This window comes from Erpetoichthys calabaricus, chromosome 1 (genome assembly GCF_900747795.2).
Source record: "Erpetoichthys calabaricus chromosome 1, fErpCal1.3, whole genome shotgun sequence".
NCBI classification, from domain to species: domain Eukaryota; kingdom Metazoa; phylum Chordata; class Cladistia; order Polypteriformes; family Polypteridae; genus Erpetoichthys; species Erpetoichthys calabaricus.
Window position 1 is genome coordinate 91,719,405 of NC_041394.2, and position 17,538 is coordinate 91,736,942.

A 17,538-nucleotide genomic window follows, 5' to 3' on the forward strand; every position below is an offset into this window, starting at 1 on the left:
TAAAAAAGTATATGGCACTTCAAATCCACAATAGAATCTTATTTCTTTGATTGGAATACTTGATGCCAATTATATTCTATCCAAGAGGCACCCATAGCTTTACCATCTTCAGACTTGAAATTTTCAACAAAAGTCTCAGAAAAACATATACGATCTAATGTGTGCTATTTGTTTAAGAAGACTGTCCTGATCTCTACAATGTTGGTTGAAGATTAAGCCTCAACATAGAAAATATACATGCAAGAACACCAAAAAAAAAAAAAAAAATCACATTTATACATACATGTACAGTGATCCCTCGCTATATCGCGCTTCGCGGCTTCACTCTATCGCGGATTTTATATGTAAGCATATTTAAATATATATTGCGGATTTTTTGCTGGTTCGCGAATTTCTGAGGACAATGGGTCTTTTAATTTCTGGTACATGCTTCCTCAGTTGGTTTGCCCAGTTGATTTCATACAAGGGACGCTATTGGCAGATGGCTGAAAAGCTACCCAACTTACTTTTCTCTTTCTCTCTCTTGTGCTTTCTCTGATCCTGACGTAGGGGGTGTGAGCAAGGGGGCTGTTCGCACACCTAGACGATACGGACGCTCGTCTAAAAATGCTGAAAGATTATCTTCACGTTGCTACCTTCTGTGTGCAGCTGCTTAGTGAAGCTTCGCATACTTAAAAGCTCGAAGGGCACGTATTGATTTTTGCATGTTTGTTTTTCTCTGTCTCTCTCTATCTCTCTCTCTCTCTTTGCTCCTGACGGAGGGGGTGTGAGCTGCCGCCTTCAACAGCTTTGTGCCACGGTGCTTCGCATACAGCCCTATTGATTTGTTTGCTTTCTCTGTCTTTATGACAGTCTGCTTCTGACAAGCACTCCTTTGAAGAGGAAGATATGTTTGCATTCTTTTAATTGTGAGACAGAACTGTCATCTCTGTCTTGTCATGGAGCACAGTTTAAACTTTTGAAAAAGAGACAAAATGTTTGTTTGCAGTGTTTGAATAACGTTCCTGTCTCTCTACAACCTCCTGTGTTTCTGCGCAAATCTGTGACCCAAGCATGACAATATAAAAATAACCATATAAACATATGGTTTCTACTTCGCGGATTTTCTTATTTCGCGGGTGGCTCTGGAACGCAACCCCCGCGATGGAGGAGGGATTACTGAACATTAATATATAGTTTTCTGGATGTCTAGTGAGCTACCAAAATTGGAAGTATACAGCTCAAAGCCTTAGTCACTAGACCAACTGAGGAGTAAATTAAAAATATCTTCTCATGCCTGTATAAATTATAAACAAACAACTTAAAATTATTGTTCTTGCAACATTCCAGAAAAATATGTGCTGTAAATACATTAACAGGATTAATGTGTTTCACACTCTTACCTGTGGGTCATTCAGACCTCTTGAGTCAGAGTCAGATGTATCTCTGTACTGAGAGCTAGCCATTTCTACATCTGTTGAAGCTCGACTCCTTTTCTTTAAAGGTTTGCAAGAATCAGAAATTTCACTAGCACCTAAAAAGTACATATGTAAAAATATCAAGTATACATGAGGAGGGCAGGACTACCATTACAAAACTGTTCGACTTTCTTTGAAAATCTCAGGACTTTGTTCATAACAGCATAAAGTACTCAAACACAATATAGTTTAATGATAAAGCCTTAGTGAGAAGTCAAGCAAAATGACACCTTTTATTGGCTATCTAAAACGATTACAATATGCAAGCTTTCGAGGAAGGGGCCCCCGAGTTGCCTCGAAAGCTTGCATATTGTAATCTTTTCAGTTAGCCAATAAAAGGTGTCATTTTGCTTGACTTCTCACCACTTCCATAATGGCTAACATGGTACAACACCCTAGTGATAAAGCCTTATAAAAACAATAAATGTGAACAAACATGCACTTAAAAATGCATTTAGCAATGTCTCATAAAGTATTTTGCATAACAGCAGATTTGTCACTGAACATCCTTAATCCAGTTTAAAAATTAGAGATTAATCGTATTCCTATAGAGCTGAGACAGAAGTCTGAACATAGGAATAGTTAACTGCAAGGTATACTCATTAACACATCCACAGTTACCCAAACTGAGCCTGTAGTGCACAGCAAATATAATAATTACTGTAGTGGGCCACTGTGATTGACACTTTAAATGGTTATACATACATACATTATTTTTGCTAAAATTTCAAACAGGTTTAGTTTCTATTTAAAGACACTTATACTTAGAGTATTGGAGATTATGTAAACTTTTAAATAAAACACTTTTAAATGTAAACATATAGACAGACACACACTAAAAATGAAGATCTAAAACTGAAGGCAATGCAGAATTCTCTGGTTACAGAGAGATAGGGCATGTAGGGGATTGTGTTGTTTAATGCTTTGGTACTCATGTTTAGTCTTGGTGACTAGTAGGTGAATGGTTTCGCTTTAACCAACTTCTTTTAATGGAACTACTTTAAATAAGCAAGATGTATTTTTACAGTCTTTGTTTTTGGCATCAATCCACAAATTACAAAACTAGTTTTGTATGATGAATGAAATGAATGATTTTCATTTTGCTTAAGGTATTCCAGGTATATGGTGGTCCAGATCTAACTATGCAACTTTTTATGCAATGCAATGATTGCATAGTTAGAGCTGGACCACCCTGTATTGATGCAGTTACTTACTAATGAGCATGTTAACAAATACAACCCCAAATCAGAAAAAGTTGGGACAGTGTGGAAAATGTGAATAAAAAAAGAAAAAAGCAAGTTATAAATTCTCCTCAAATTTTATTTCATTGCAGACAGTATGAACACAAAATAATTCATGTTTTTTTTGTCAACATCATTTGATTTGTAAATAAATATCCATTCATGCCATTCAGGCTTGCAACACATTTCAAAAAAAGTTGGGACAGTACAGCATTTACCACTTTGTACAGTTCCCCTGTCTTTTAACAACACTTAAAAGACGTTTAGGCATTGAAGAAATCAAGTGACTAAGTGTTGCAGGTGTTAGTTTGTCCCATTCTTCCTGCAAACGCAAGGAAGGTGCGCAACAGTACGGGGTCTTCGTTGACGCATTTTTCGTTTCAAAATGCGCCAAACATTCTCTATAGGAGACAAATCAGGGCTGCAGGCAGGCCAGTCAAGCATCCGCACCCTCTTCTTACGCAGCCATGCCTTTGTTATGCGCGCAGTATGTGGTTTGGCATTGTCTTGCTGAAATAAGCATGGGCGTCCCTGGAAAAGACGTCGTCTTGAAGGCAGCATTTATTCCTCCAAAACTGAGATATACTTCTCAGCATTGATGGTGCCATCACAGAAGTGCAAGTTACCTTTGCCGAAGGCACTGACACAACCCCATACCATGACAGACCCTGGCTTTTGGACTTGTATCTGGTAACAGTCTGGATGGTCCTTTTCCTCTTTGGTCCGCAGCACACGGCGTCCATTTCTTCCAAAAAAAGATGTGAAAAACCGATTCGTCTGACCACAATACACATTTCCACTGCACAATGGACCATCCCAGATGCCTCCGAGCCCAGAGAAGTCGACGGCGCTTCTGGACACTATTTATGTAGGGCTTCCTTTTGGCACAGTACAGTTTTAGCTGGCATTTCCTAATGTAACTACGTACTGTAGTGCTTGAGAGTGACTTCCTGAAGTAGTCCTGAGCCCACGCAGTTATATCATTTATTGATGAATGACGGTTTTTAATGCAGTGCCGTCTGAGGGCTCGGAGATCACGGCCATTCAGTTTAGGCTTGTGCCCTTGGCCTTTGCGCACAGTAATTTCTCCAGATTCCCTGATTGTTTTCACTATGTTATTCACTGTAGAGGGAGAAATTCCCAAATCTCTTCCTATCTGTCTTTGAGAAACGTTTTTCTTCATCATTTCAAAGATTTTTGCCCGCACTTGGTGGCAAACTGGCGATCCTCTGCCCATCTTTGCTCCTAAAGGAGTAGGCCTTTCCTCGATGCTGCTTTTGTACCGAATCATGATTGCAATCACCTGTTAACATCACTAGTTTCAAATCACATCATTATTTAGTTATTATACCTCATTACTACCCCTTAATTGCCCCCATCCCAACTTTTTTTGGAATGTGTTGCAAGCCTGAATGGCAAGAATGGATATTTATTTACAAATCAAATGATGTTGACAAAAAAAAACATGAATTATTTTGTGTTTATACTGTCTGCAATGAAATAAAAATAATGAGGAGAATTTATAACTTGCTTTTTTCTTTTTTTATTCACATTTTCCACACTGTCCCAACTTTTTCTGATTTGGGGTTGTATGACACTGAATTAGCCACAGCCTTTCAACCTTTAGTGTCATTTGCCCTAGTGTCTACTTCACTTGTTGTTAATTGTTATTACTTGAGTACAACTAAGAGCGTAATCTCCAAGAAAACGGTTAAGTTAATGGGAAAAGACCCAATTAAGTGAAGCATTTTAAGCTATAGCAAAGCCACAAACATTTCTGAATGTCTCATAAACATAAAATCACATTGCTGTGCTTTTCTGAAGAAAAATAAGAGAAGAAAACATACCAGCTAAATCTTGATATTTATATTTAAACCACAAGATCAATAAAGGGTAAAATGACTTAAAGTTTCTGAAACTATTTAGAACAAAAATCCACAGAGACAGTGATCCGAACTTAATACATTTATCTATATAGCATTTTTACCATCGGTTTAAAGGACCAATTCTTGCAAACAATATTTTTGTAAGATGATATAAACAGAACTAACATACCCCACTACTCTTTGTCTGTCAATCACAGAGTTTTAACATCTTGACTACTGTCCTTTAGAATTCATGACTTCTAGACTTAAGAAATGGCAAGGAAATTGCCTATACCTCCGTTGTACTAAAGACTCGAGCTTTGATATGTTGATGAGCTATCTTAACTGGTCAATCTGAGCAGTTAAAGACATGTTAAGTGATATTTTTATTTAGTATTTAATAGTTTTTTTTCTTTGCCACTTGTTTTGGGTTATGATTGCGTGTTTAAGCTAGCAATTTGCTATAACATAAAAGAACATATTTTTCAAGAAGCATGGTAAAATAGAAGGTCAAACCAATTCATCACTCAGTCATAACACAACCCAAACTTAATCAAGACAATTTTCATAAAATACAGCCAAAAATTAAAGTACAACAAATGGCACATTCTTTATATTACATCTTTCTGAATTCATAGTTTTTTTTTTGCTTTGCTTCATTAAGAAGCCCCTTCTTTGCACAAGAAACTATGTTAAGTATGGTCTGGACTGACAAAAAAAATAGAAGAATAAAACAGCAGATGGCATATGATGTTCATAATTGTGTTTCTTGGTTTGCAAGAACAATTTTTAATGACTGCACAGAAAACAGAGCAGATTCACACATTAAAGAAATTGTCCATACTTTTCACAAAGTACACTAGTAAAGAACATAAAGATGATGTAAACATTTATGTTGATTTGGATTCCAAAGATTTCAGACTATTAAAAATAATTAAAGCTGTGTGAGTATAAACAACTTACTCTAATTGTAATGTTACATAAGAGATAAAAATAGATTTTCTAATTTAAAACGCTTATCCTATATAGACACAAGAGTATACACATACTGTATTTACATACACAGTACAGAGATATGTGAAGATCATATTTACATGATTTTTCTGTTGCTTCTGTGACTGCAGAAAAATTGGGTTTGATTTTATTCATAACAAGTTACGCATAAATAATGGCTGAGGAAAGTCCTGGGATATAAAGGACATACAGATATAGAAGCATCCTGCACTGAATGCAGTTTGAAATATTTAAAGAATTTCATTAAATGTTATATTTTTGAAATTGTTACTTAAGATAATAGTGTGATGAGTTGATCCACTGCCCAAGAATTTGCTGTTTGTCAGCAGCTAAAGATTATCCTTAACACATATAGTAAAACTACATATTAAAAATTCACAAAAACTTAACTACTTGTAATTTTCATATTCAAATATAAAAACCTCACATCTCACATTTACATGTACAATTTTTATCTCTGCAATGAAAAATGCACTTAAGAATTAAGAAGTTATGATAAATTCAATCTACTTAGGTTTTTGTAAAAATACTAGCCAATTATTGAGACAAAATTACCTTTTTGAGATCCAGTTTTTAATGTTGCTTGGGGCAAGGTCTCTGCCTAAGATTAAAAAAAACATTAATAATCACATTAATTACTTGAAACAAACAATAATTAAGAGTAATATTTAAGTAAACAGAAGCATGGGCTCAGAGTCAACATTCTTTATTGTTTTCAGTAAGCTACCTGTTCTTTCTTAACTTTCTTCTTAGGTACTGGCTCAACAATCTTTTCAGATTCTGAACGACTTCTCACTGATCGTCTCTGCTGTTTTCTTTCTAAGGATAAACAGGGGAAACAGAAAATCTGCTAATGAAATGTGTTTTTCTTCTTTGTATTTAGAAAATTCACATTGATCAAGGAGGTTGAAATGTCAAAAACGTACGTTTATGTCTAAATCTGATTTTCACAATAATTCAAAAATGAAACTATAAAATTCTCATAAACATGAAAATTGTTTACTTATTGATATTTCATATACAGAATCAATTTGTAACTGAAGAACCAATGATGAAAGCAGTAAAAACAAACAAACATTTCTGAACATTTCTGATTTCTGAATAGCCAGACAATATGCAGGAATGTGCAAATCTTCATTCAGTTACACAGGATAAAATAAAAAGTAAAAATTGTTATTTTTTTTCACCATTTACAGAGGTTCAAGATTATTACTTTATTCTCAAAACCATCTTTAATAAATTTTGCATTCCTTGCTAATTCACTGAGGCCAATACTGTTTTATTCAGAAAATACTTCACTGAGACAGGTAAGCTCAACATTATGCAGTGAGACTATTTCACATAGGCCAAAAACAAAAGCTTTCGATTTCATGACTTGCAACATTTCTAAACTGTTAAATTACAAGTAAACGTACATAGTAGTACTAAAATCTACCAGGTTGACCAAGAGCTTCCTAAAATTAGCCTCTAAGAACATAATAATGATTGTAAACCTGAAAACTTTGGCTATTACTTTCACATTATAATGATTTAACACAATAAGCACCTGGTGGAGTTTCAACAGCCATGGAATGTTGTCCTAAATTATGTTCACTTCTCCTGCTCATTTGACAGACAACAGGTTTCTCCTGTTCCTTCAACGTGACTTCAGGTTTACTCACTGCAACCTGCAAAATGTGGGAAATTGAATGGTTATTACTACTGTCCAAAGAGCACTTCGTTCTTGAGGTTTGGCATATTAACAAAAACAAAAGGAGGGCTACATAAGTAAACTGTAAGACTGAAAGATCTACCCTAAATGTATATCTAATAGCATGAGGCCAATATCAAAAGACAAAGATACAATTTAATGAGCAGTGTACAACGCTAACCTCACCTACCTTGCGTTGCTCTTCTGACCTTTAGGGAAAGGAGGGATGTTTAAGTACTTGCATATTACTTTGATGACAGGCACCATTTCATGAAAAGATAGTTATGGAGAGGTGCTTTCAAATAATAATGAAGGTATTCATTTCCTTATAATCTATCTTTATGAATAAAGATCATGCCATTTTTAAAAAGTGACCGAATAATACATTTATTTTCCTCACTGATATTAAGGTCAATGCAAGGTAAACATACAAGTGTATATCACATAAGCTACCCGATGTATATATTAATAAACATCTATACAGTGTGGATTAAAATAAAGAGAACAGAACCCAAGAAAACCTCCCCTCCCCAAATATATGTCCATCTGAGGTTACATTAAAGAGTTCTCCCTCTTCAATATAGGCAAGTCAAGTTACCCGTGGACCATAATCCATCTGCTCAAATTTGTCTTCTTCTTCCGCCTCTTCCTTTATTTTTAATGGTGCTGGAACTTTATCGGGCATAGGGAGAGCTTCACAGTGCTGTAGCTCCACACTCACTTTTTTCATGGTGATACAAGGAGGAAGCAACTTTCTGGCAGCAGCTGTCTTCCAGGGGGTTTTTACCACAGATGGGGGCAGCAACGGTGGCTCCTCAGTGGTGCTTGAGGTGCACTGCCTTCTTGGGCGTTGCCGTCTGTTCTCAGGACTGGGTTGTGTAGAAGTTACTTCAGCTGCAACTGAAGGTATTGCATCTGTGACAAAGTCAGGCTGAGGGCTAGCTACAGTCCTAGACCAATGTGTTTTCTTGTTATCCAATTTGGCAGCTTGACTATTTTTTTCTGCCTGAGGTGGGAAATGTTCAGGTTCTTTGTCCACATAAATAAATGTATAGTTCTCAATTCTTTCCTCTCTTGTCATCTGAAGTGCATCCTCTGCATGTCCTATGCCAATCTCCCACTGAGCACGCTCTCTTTGTGGGATAGGCCTCAGAAGCTGGGAGATAAAGAAAAGGGCAATGAGGCTAACAAGGAAAAATAATACTTTAAAATTTACAAGTATCAGTTGATACCCTCTCTAGTCAAAAAGAATTCTTTCATATTTACTACATGCCTACTATTTATTCCTTGTTATTATTATCTTTAGGTTCACTGCATTTGTACTGTTTGTGTCTTTTTATACATATGGAAACATCTCTATAAAAATGCAATAATTATTTCAGAAGCATAGTGTTCTTGTTACTTATGATTTCAAACCCTGAATATTAAGGTACAAATTCTAAGAATACTAAAATAATAAGTATTCCAACTACAACCAATAATTTACCTGTGTCCAAATATCCAAAGAACGGTCAGTGTACTCCCTCAGTATTACAGGTACAATATAACCTTATCTGTATAAACACTTAATAAACAAGTGAGTAGTTAAAGACAGGGAATAGCATCTTGTTAAATGATTGGTTGCAGTGAAAACTTATAGCTTGTTGAATGAGGCAGAGTACAACTGGCAAAAATAAAATCCTCTAAAATGTATATGCAATGCAGTGTGAAAAAGGAATCATATCACATTTCACCTTATTGCACTAAAACAAAACCTTTTGACCAAAATATTGAAAGCATATTAAAAATATTCCTTATCTGTATCATCGAAGAAGCATGACAAAACAGAAAAAGTTATTTATTTTTTTATGAAAACTCCACAATGATTTCCAAATGATGATTATGCTAGCTTGCTTGACTATAATGCAGTTGACTCCTTATATGAAAGGTCTTTGCAATCTCTGCTCCAATGTCTGTTTTGTGCTAATAAATTACTGAAAATTTTTGAACTAGACTGAAAACTCATACATACTAAATTGAGAAAGAAAGCCCCACACTACTAAAATGGGCAAATACAAAAAACATCTTAGTTTGATTTTACAAATACCAACTAAGCCACTCATCAGCAGTCACCTAATAATAAGTGCTTTAGAACTGACAATTAGCTGCAAGTGTGATGTACATGTAATATAAACAGAGCATGTGAGGCTGTAGTGGACAACAATGACTGTGTACTTGTTCCTATTTATTACAGAAATTAATGATTTATAGCTGTTGAACAAGCAAAAGATGTGTGGAGTGTGAAGCACATATACATACATTCATACATACATACAGTAATCCCTCCTCCATCGTGGGGGTTGCGTTCCAGAGCCACCCGCGAAATAAGAAAATCCGCGAAGTAGAAACCATATGTTTATATGGTTAGTTTTTATATTGTCATGCTTGGGTCACAGATTTGCGCAGAAACACAGGAGGTTGTAGAGAGACAGGAACGTTATTCAAACACTTGCAAACAAACATTTGTCTCTTTTTCAAAAGTTTAAACTGTGCTCCATGACAAGACAGAGATGACAGTTCAGTCTCACAATTAAAAGAATGCAAACATATCTTCCTCTTCAAAGGAGCAAACAATTCAATAGGGCTGTTTGGCTTGTAAGTATGCGAAGCACCGCGGCACAAAGCTGTTGAAGGCGGCAGCTCACAACCCCCTCCGTCAGGAGCAGAGAGAGAGGAGAGAGAGAGAGTTAGAGAGAGATAGAGAGAGACAGATAAAAAAATCAATACGTGCCCTTTGAGCTTTTAAGTATGCGAAGCACCGTGCAGCATATTTAAAAGCTGCACACAGAAGGTAGCAACGTGAAGATAATCTTTCAGCATTTTTAGACGAGCGTCTGTATCGTCTAGGTGTGCGAACAGCCCCCCTGCTCACACCCCCTACGTCAGGATCACAGATAGTCAGCGCAAGAGAGAGAAAGAAAAGTAAGTTGGGTAGCTTCTCAGCCATCTGCCAATAGCGTCCCTTGTATGAAATCAACTGGGCAAACCAACTGAGGAAGCATGTACCAGAAATTAAAAGACCCATTGTCCGCAGAAACCCGTGAAGCAGCGAAAAATCCGCGATATATATTTAAATATGCTTATATATAAAATCCGCGTTGGAGTGAAGCCGCGAAAGGCGAAGCGCGATATAGCGAGGGATTACTGTATATATATATATGTAAAAGTTTTAGGCAGGTGTGAAAAAATGCTGTAAACAAAGAATGCTTTCAAAAATGGAAGTGTTAATCATTTATTTTCATCGATCAACAAAATGCAATGAATGAACAAAAGAGAAATCTAAATCAAATCAATATTTGGTGTGACTACCCTTTGCCTTCGAAACAGCATCAATTCTTCTAGGTACACTTGCACACAGTTTTTGAAGGAACTCGGCTGGTAGGTTGTTCCAAACATCTTAAGAGAACTAACCACAGATCTTCTGTACATGTAGGCTTCCTCACATCCTTCTGTCTCTTCATGTAATCCCAGACACATTCGATGATGTTGAGATCAGGGCTCTGTGGGGGCCATACCATCACTTCCAGGACTTCTTATTCATCTTTACGCTGAAGATAGTTCTTAATGACTTTGGCTGTATGTTTGGGGTCGTTGTCCTGCTGCAGAATAAACTTGAGGCCAATCATACGCCTCCCTGATGGTATTGCATGATGGATAAGTATCTGCCTATATTTCTCAGCATTGAGAACACCATTAATCCTGACCAAATCTCCAACTCCATTTGCAGAAATGCAGCCCCAAACGTTCAAGGAACCTCCACCATGCTTCACTGTTGCTTGCAGTCACTCATTATTGTACCGCTCTCCTGCCCTTCGACGAACAAACTGCCTTCTGCTACAGCCAAATATGACTTCAAATTTTGACTCATCAGTCCAGAGCACCTGCTGCCATTTTTCTGCACCCCAGTTCCTATGTTTTCGTGCACACTTGAGCCGCTTGGCCTTGTTTCCATATCGGAGGTATGGCTTTTTGGCCTCAACTCTTCCATGAAGACCACTTCTGGCCAGACTTCTCCGGACAGTAGATGGGTGTACCTGGGTCCCACTGGTTTCTGCCAGTTCTGAGCTGATGGCACTGCTGGACATCTTCCGATTTCGAAGGGTAATAAGCTTGATGTGTCTTTCATCTGCTGCACTAAGTTTCCTTGGCCCACCACTGCGTCTACGATCCACAACATTGCCCGTTTCTTTGTGCTTCTTCAAAAGAGCTTGAACGGCACATCTTGAAACCCCAGTCTGCTTTGAAATCTTTGTCTGGGAGAGACCTTGCTGATGCAGTATAACTACCTTGTGTCTTGTTGCTGTGCTCAATCTTGCCATGACATTAAACTGTCTTCCACAACCTCACCTTGGTAGCAGAGTTTGGTTGTTCCTCACCCAGTTTTAAGCCTCCTACACAGTTGTTTCTGTTTCAGCTAATGACTGTGTTTCAACCTACGTGTGACACTGTTGATAATTAGCACCTGTTTGATATAATTGGTTGATCATACACCTGACTTTAATCCTACAAAATCCCTGACTTTGTGCAAGTGTACCTATAAGAATTGATGCTGGTTTGAAGGCAAAAAGTAGTAACACCGAATATTGATTTGATTTAGATTTTTCTTTTGTTCGCTCACTTTGCATTTTGTAAATTGATAACAATAAACAATCGTAATTTATATATCTGAAAGCATTCTTTGCTTACAGCATTTTATCACACCTGCCTAAAACTTTTGCACAGTACTGTATATACATACATACATACATACATACATACATACATGCATACAGTGGAACCTCGGTTCACGAACGTCTCTGTACACGTACAAATCAGTTTACGACCAAAACGTTCGCCAAACTTTTGCCTCGGTTCACGACCACACACTCGGTATATGAACAAGCCAGTTTCCCTTTCGGTCTGTACATGTTCAGTCTCTCCCTGTGCAATTCCTGTGCAGCGAGCAAGAGAGAGAGAGCGCGAGAGAGTGCACACACACAGGCAGTGCGCGTGAGAGAGAGAGAGACGCGCACACACACAGCAGCGCGAGAGAGAAAGAGGTGGACACACAAACACAGGCAGAACGAGAGAGAGAGAAGCGCACACACACAGGCAGCGCGAGAGAGAGAGAGAGACGCGAACACACACAGGCAGCGGGAGAGAGAGAGACGCGCACACACACAGGCAACGCGAGAGAGAGAGACGCGCGCACACACAGGCAGCGCGAGAGAGAGACCCACACACTGGCAGCACGAAAGAGAGAGATGAACGCATAAGGTAGGAAGGCAGTTAAAGAATGCACTGGGCTTGATTTTGTTTTCACTTCTGCTTACAGCTATCGGTTCGTAGCGTGCATTGTTGCAATGTTACTTTTCTTGGTGGTTTATTAAATTACGGATTTTTTCAAATGTTCATTTTTTTCCCTGTGCTAAAACTCATTTAAAAAAAAAAAAAAAAAAAGTGTTTTAGCCAGCAGTTGGTAGCGCTATAGCGCAAACCATTGCAGTGTTAGTTTTCTCTGTTGTTCAAGGTTTTCTCAGTGTTATTCAATGTTTTTACTTTTAGTTTACAATTACGCTGTGCATTCTAAGGTTCAATCTATACATAATAAAAGGCAAAGCCCTCACTGACTCACTGACTGACTGACTCATCACTAATTCTCGAACTTCCCGTGTAGGTGGAAGGCTGAAATTTGGCAGGCTCATTCCTTACAGCTTACTTACAAAAGTTAGGCAGGTTTCATTTCAAAATTCTACGTGTAATAGTCATAACTGGAACATATTTTTTGTCCATATACTCTAATGGAGGAGGCGGAGTCACATATCGCGTCATCACGCCTCCTACGTAATCACGTGAACTAAAAACAAGGAAGAGATTTACACCACGAGTCAAACGCGGGAACGAAGGTAAATGACATTAATTTTTGACTGTCTTTTAATACTGTGTAAGCATACATATTAACACATGTGCAATTAAACGTGTGCATTTACGGGGAGATTTCTCAGGCTTAAAAGCTCGCCTTTTATCAAACGCGGGAACAAAGGTAACTGACGTTGTTCACTGTCTTTTAATACTGTGTAACCATACATATTAACACATGTGCAATTAAACGTGTGCATTTACAGGGTGATTTCTCAGGCTTAAAAGCTCGCCTTTTACTAAAAAGGTAAATGCAAAACTATTTTCAATCATTCTATGATCTGCTTCTCACAACTGAAGGCACCGTGGCTGATGTTACGTCACTTGCTGTCCAACCATAAGCTTTACCTGGTAGGTAACCGGACACTCACTTCACTCCTTTTCGGGAATCGAACCTCTGAGGTTTTCTTTTGTTCTTAATTAAAATTTAAAAGCAATACTTCACCGCTGCTAAGCCCCTCTAGCGCTGACGTCCGACGTTCGATTACCGTAAGCAAGTGCAGCGAGTGTGTAATTACATTCACGGCATTCGTAGTCTGATTCACAATCTGATTGTATGGGTGGTTACCTACCAGGTAACGCTTATACTTGGCCACCAAGTCAGGTCGAAGTGATCACTCGAGTAAAGGCAGCTTCACAAAAAAACAGATCCTTAACAAACTGTTATTAGTATATTTTCCCTCAATTTAAAAACGTTTTATTTTCTTCTTAATAAAAATTTAAAAGCGGTACTTCGCCGGTGCGAAGCACGTGGATTTGACCGACTGACACATACAGACATATTCATGAGTGCAGGTACTTCAGAAAGAAAGCACCGTGTAAACCTAAAGTTTAAATTAAGTTCATAGACCTACAAAAGGTTGCCATTCATTTGAGGCAAGATTGCTTTTCTTCTGTACAACTATACGTTGCATTCTCAAGAGTGTGCTTGCACGGCTTCGGATATATATATATATATATATATATATATATATATATATATTATATATATATATATATGTATGTCTATATATAAAAATGTAAGCTTATAAGTACTGCCTTACTTCTCTTTAAGAAAGGAAGATGTAATGATACTTGATTTAAACGATTCCATGTCTTCCTGGGTTTGCGTAGCTTATTGTCAATATCTTTACACCTGTTTTTAAGACTTATTGACTGAAACGGGCTTTCACGAAAAAAGTTATGGCTTTGCTACAGGATACACCCTCCACAAGTTAAGCAAGTAAAAATAAAATATATATTTCTGTTTTATTTAAACCTTTTAAGTTCGTATGCATAGCCCCATTTGGCTGTTTAATTTTTTTTTTCTTTTTTCAGTAATATTTAATCTCCTTAAAGAAAAAGAACATATCCATTTTACTTTTTTTGTATCTCTTTAGTAATATTTTAGTGTAAAACGATAACCAGTATTTAAACCTTTTATGTTACTTTATACATTTATTTTACACAATGTTCAAAAATTAATAAGAAAGCTACATATTTTGGCAGCTGCTGCTTTCATTTTCAATGAAATGAAAAAAGCTCTCCAAGAGAAAACGTCAATGAAGAAGAAACAGTTTGCACTACCTAAAAATCAGAAACCCTCATTTATAAAAGTTTGCTGCAGATGACTTAACTGAAAATAAATGAATAGTTCCTATGTGTATAATACATATTTTTCTATTTTACTTATGCCTTTATTCCACCAACTTACAACATCTGAGGTATAATTTGTTACATTACTTTTGTTTTTTGCAGCACAGGCAGGTGAAGTGACTTCCTCAGGGTCACACAGTGGTGTCAGTACCAGGATTTGAACTGACAAGCTCCGGGTTTACTGAAATATTACTGAACAAAGAAAAAAAACGAAAACGGGCAAATACGGCTATGCATACAGATGTCCATCTGTCCATTATCCAACCTGCTATATCCTAAATACAGGAGCCAATAAGTACATATGTATATATACAGTATATTTATATATATATATATATATATATATATATATATATATATATATATATATGTGAATGTATGTATGTATATATGTATGTCTATATATATATATATATATATATATATATATATATATATATATATATATATATATATGTAGATATGTAAATTTGTATATGTATATATATGTTTATGTGGATGTGTATATGTGTATATACGTATGTATATGTAGATATGTGTATATGTAGATATGTATATATATATATATATATATATATATATATATGTATATGTATATATATGTGTATGTGTGTGTGTGTGTGTGTGTATATTATATATATAAAAGACAGCAACACTCATAGCAATGACAACACAATTACATTGACAATCATGTTACGTTATTTTTAAAATGTTTCCTTTTTTTTTTTTTCATAACCTCTTTAACACACTACTTCTCCGCTGCGAAGTGCGGGTATTTTGCTAGCATATATATAAGTGTATGTATGTATATATATATATATATATATATATATATGTGTATGTATATATATATATATGAATATATATATGTATGTGTATGTATATATATCTATACTAATTAATAAAAGGCAAAGCCCTCACTGACTGACTGACTGACTGATTGACTCATCACTAATTCTCCAACTTCCCGTGTAGGTGGAAGGCTGAAATTTGGCAGGCTCATTCCTTACAGCTTACTTACAAAAGTTAGACAGGTTTCATTTCGAAATTCTACGTGTAATGGTCATAACTGGAACCTGTTTTTTGTCCATATACTCTAATGGAGGAGGCGGAGTCACGTATCGCGTCATCACACCTCCTACGTAATCACTTGAACTAAAAACAAGGAAGAGATTACAGCATGAGTCAAACGCGGGGAACGAAGGTAAATGACGTTAATTTTTGAGTGTCTTTTAATACTATGTAAGCATACATATTAAAACATGTGCAATTAAACGTGTGCATTTACGGGGTGATTTCTCAGGTTTAAAAGCTCGCCTTTTATCAAACGCAAGAACAAAGGTAAATGACGTTAATTTTGAGTGTCTTTTAATACTGTGTAAGCATGCATATTAACACATGTTCAATTAAATGTGTGCATTTACGGGGTGAATTTCTCAGGCTTAAAAGCTCGCCTTTTATTAAAAAGGTAAAATGCTAACTGTTTTCATTCTGAAGGGCACAAACCACGTTGGATTTTGTAATGATAGTTGATTAGTAAGGTCTATTAAGGGATACTTACAGAATGATTAGTAATGCCTGTGAATGCCGATGCAAGTAGGAGAATGGGCGTGAACTAAAGAACGATTAGTAACTTGTACAGTAAATGTCTCAAGTCTGTCTATTAAAAAGTTATTATATCTTTCAATCGTGTGTATTGATTAAACTACGAACCTAACAAGATCACTACATGGTGTCAGAAGTGGCGGATTGGAAGAGGAATGTGAAGAAGAGGTTCAGCTTTTGAACGAGTCGCGTGTCTGTTAGTAACCCGAAAACGTGATCAGAAAGCGCTAAGACGTTCTAGCAAAAGAGAAAAACAAATATGTTAGGATTACAGCCCCCACCAAATCTCCAGTTAAAGGGAAATGTAGCTGAAAATTGGAAAAGATTTAAACAGAGATTCGAGTTGTATCTTGCTGCGATTGAAGCAGATAGGAAAAGTGAAAAAATGAAAGCGTCTATGCTTCTACATGTAATTGGTGAAGAGGCGCTAGAGGTGTATAACAATTTTCAGTTTGAAGAAGATGGAGACAATATGAAATTGAACAAAATAGTTGAAAAATTCGAAACGTATTGCAACCCAAAGCGCAATGTGACGTTTCAGCGGCACAAGTTTTTTTACATATTTCCAGAAAAGCGGAGAAACAATAGACCAGTATGTGACGGAATTGCGTAAGGTAAATGCTAACTGTTTTCATTCTGAAGGGCACAAACCACGTTGGATTTTGTAATGATAGTTGATTAGTAAGGTCTATTAAGGGATACTTACAGAATGATTAGTAATGCCTGTGAATGCCGATGCAACTGAAAATAAATGAATAGTTCCTATGTGTATAATACATATTTATCTATTTGACTTATGCCTTTATTCCAGCAACTTGCAACATCTGAGGTACAATTTGTTACATTACTTTGTTTTTTTGCAGCACAGGCAGGTGAAGTGACTTCCTCAGGGTCACACAGTGGTGTCAGTACCAGGATTTGAACTGACAAGCTCCAGGTTTGCTTAAATATTACTGAAGAATGAAAAAAAACGAAAACGGGCAAATGGGGCTATGCATACAAATGTCCATCCATCCATTATCCAACCCGCTATATCCTAAATACATGAGCCAATCCCTGCCAACACAGGGCACAAGGCAGGAAACAAACCCCGG

The 17,538-nt window shown here is 36.7% G+C and overlaps 1 protein-coding gene across 4 annotated transcripts in view; it reads right to left on the minus strand.

The window, feature by feature from the left end:
• nsd3 (nuclear receptor binding SET domain protein 3) overlaps positions 1–17,538 on the minus strand; it is a 152,689-nt gene that overhangs the window by 71,485 nt on the left and 63,666 nt on the right. For 3 of the 4 annotated variants that reach the window (XM_051921409.1, XM_028803466.2, XM_051921340.1), the window contains exons 5-9: positions 7,866–8,423; positions 7,124–7,244; positions 6,305–6,396; positions 6,133–6,178; positions 1,383–1,513 (exon numbers count right to left, since the gene is read on the minus strand). In XM_051921409.1, the coding sequence (XP_051777369.1) occupies positions 1,383–1,513; positions 6,133–6,178; positions 6,305–6,396; positions 7,124–7,244; positions 7,866–8,423 (948 nt within the window). The remainder of the gene's footprint in view (positions 1–1,382; positions 1,514–6,132; positions 6,179–6,304; positions 6,397–7,123; positions 7,245–7,865; positions 8,424–17,538) is intronic. The other variant, XM_051921382.1, reaches the window with a different exon arrangement.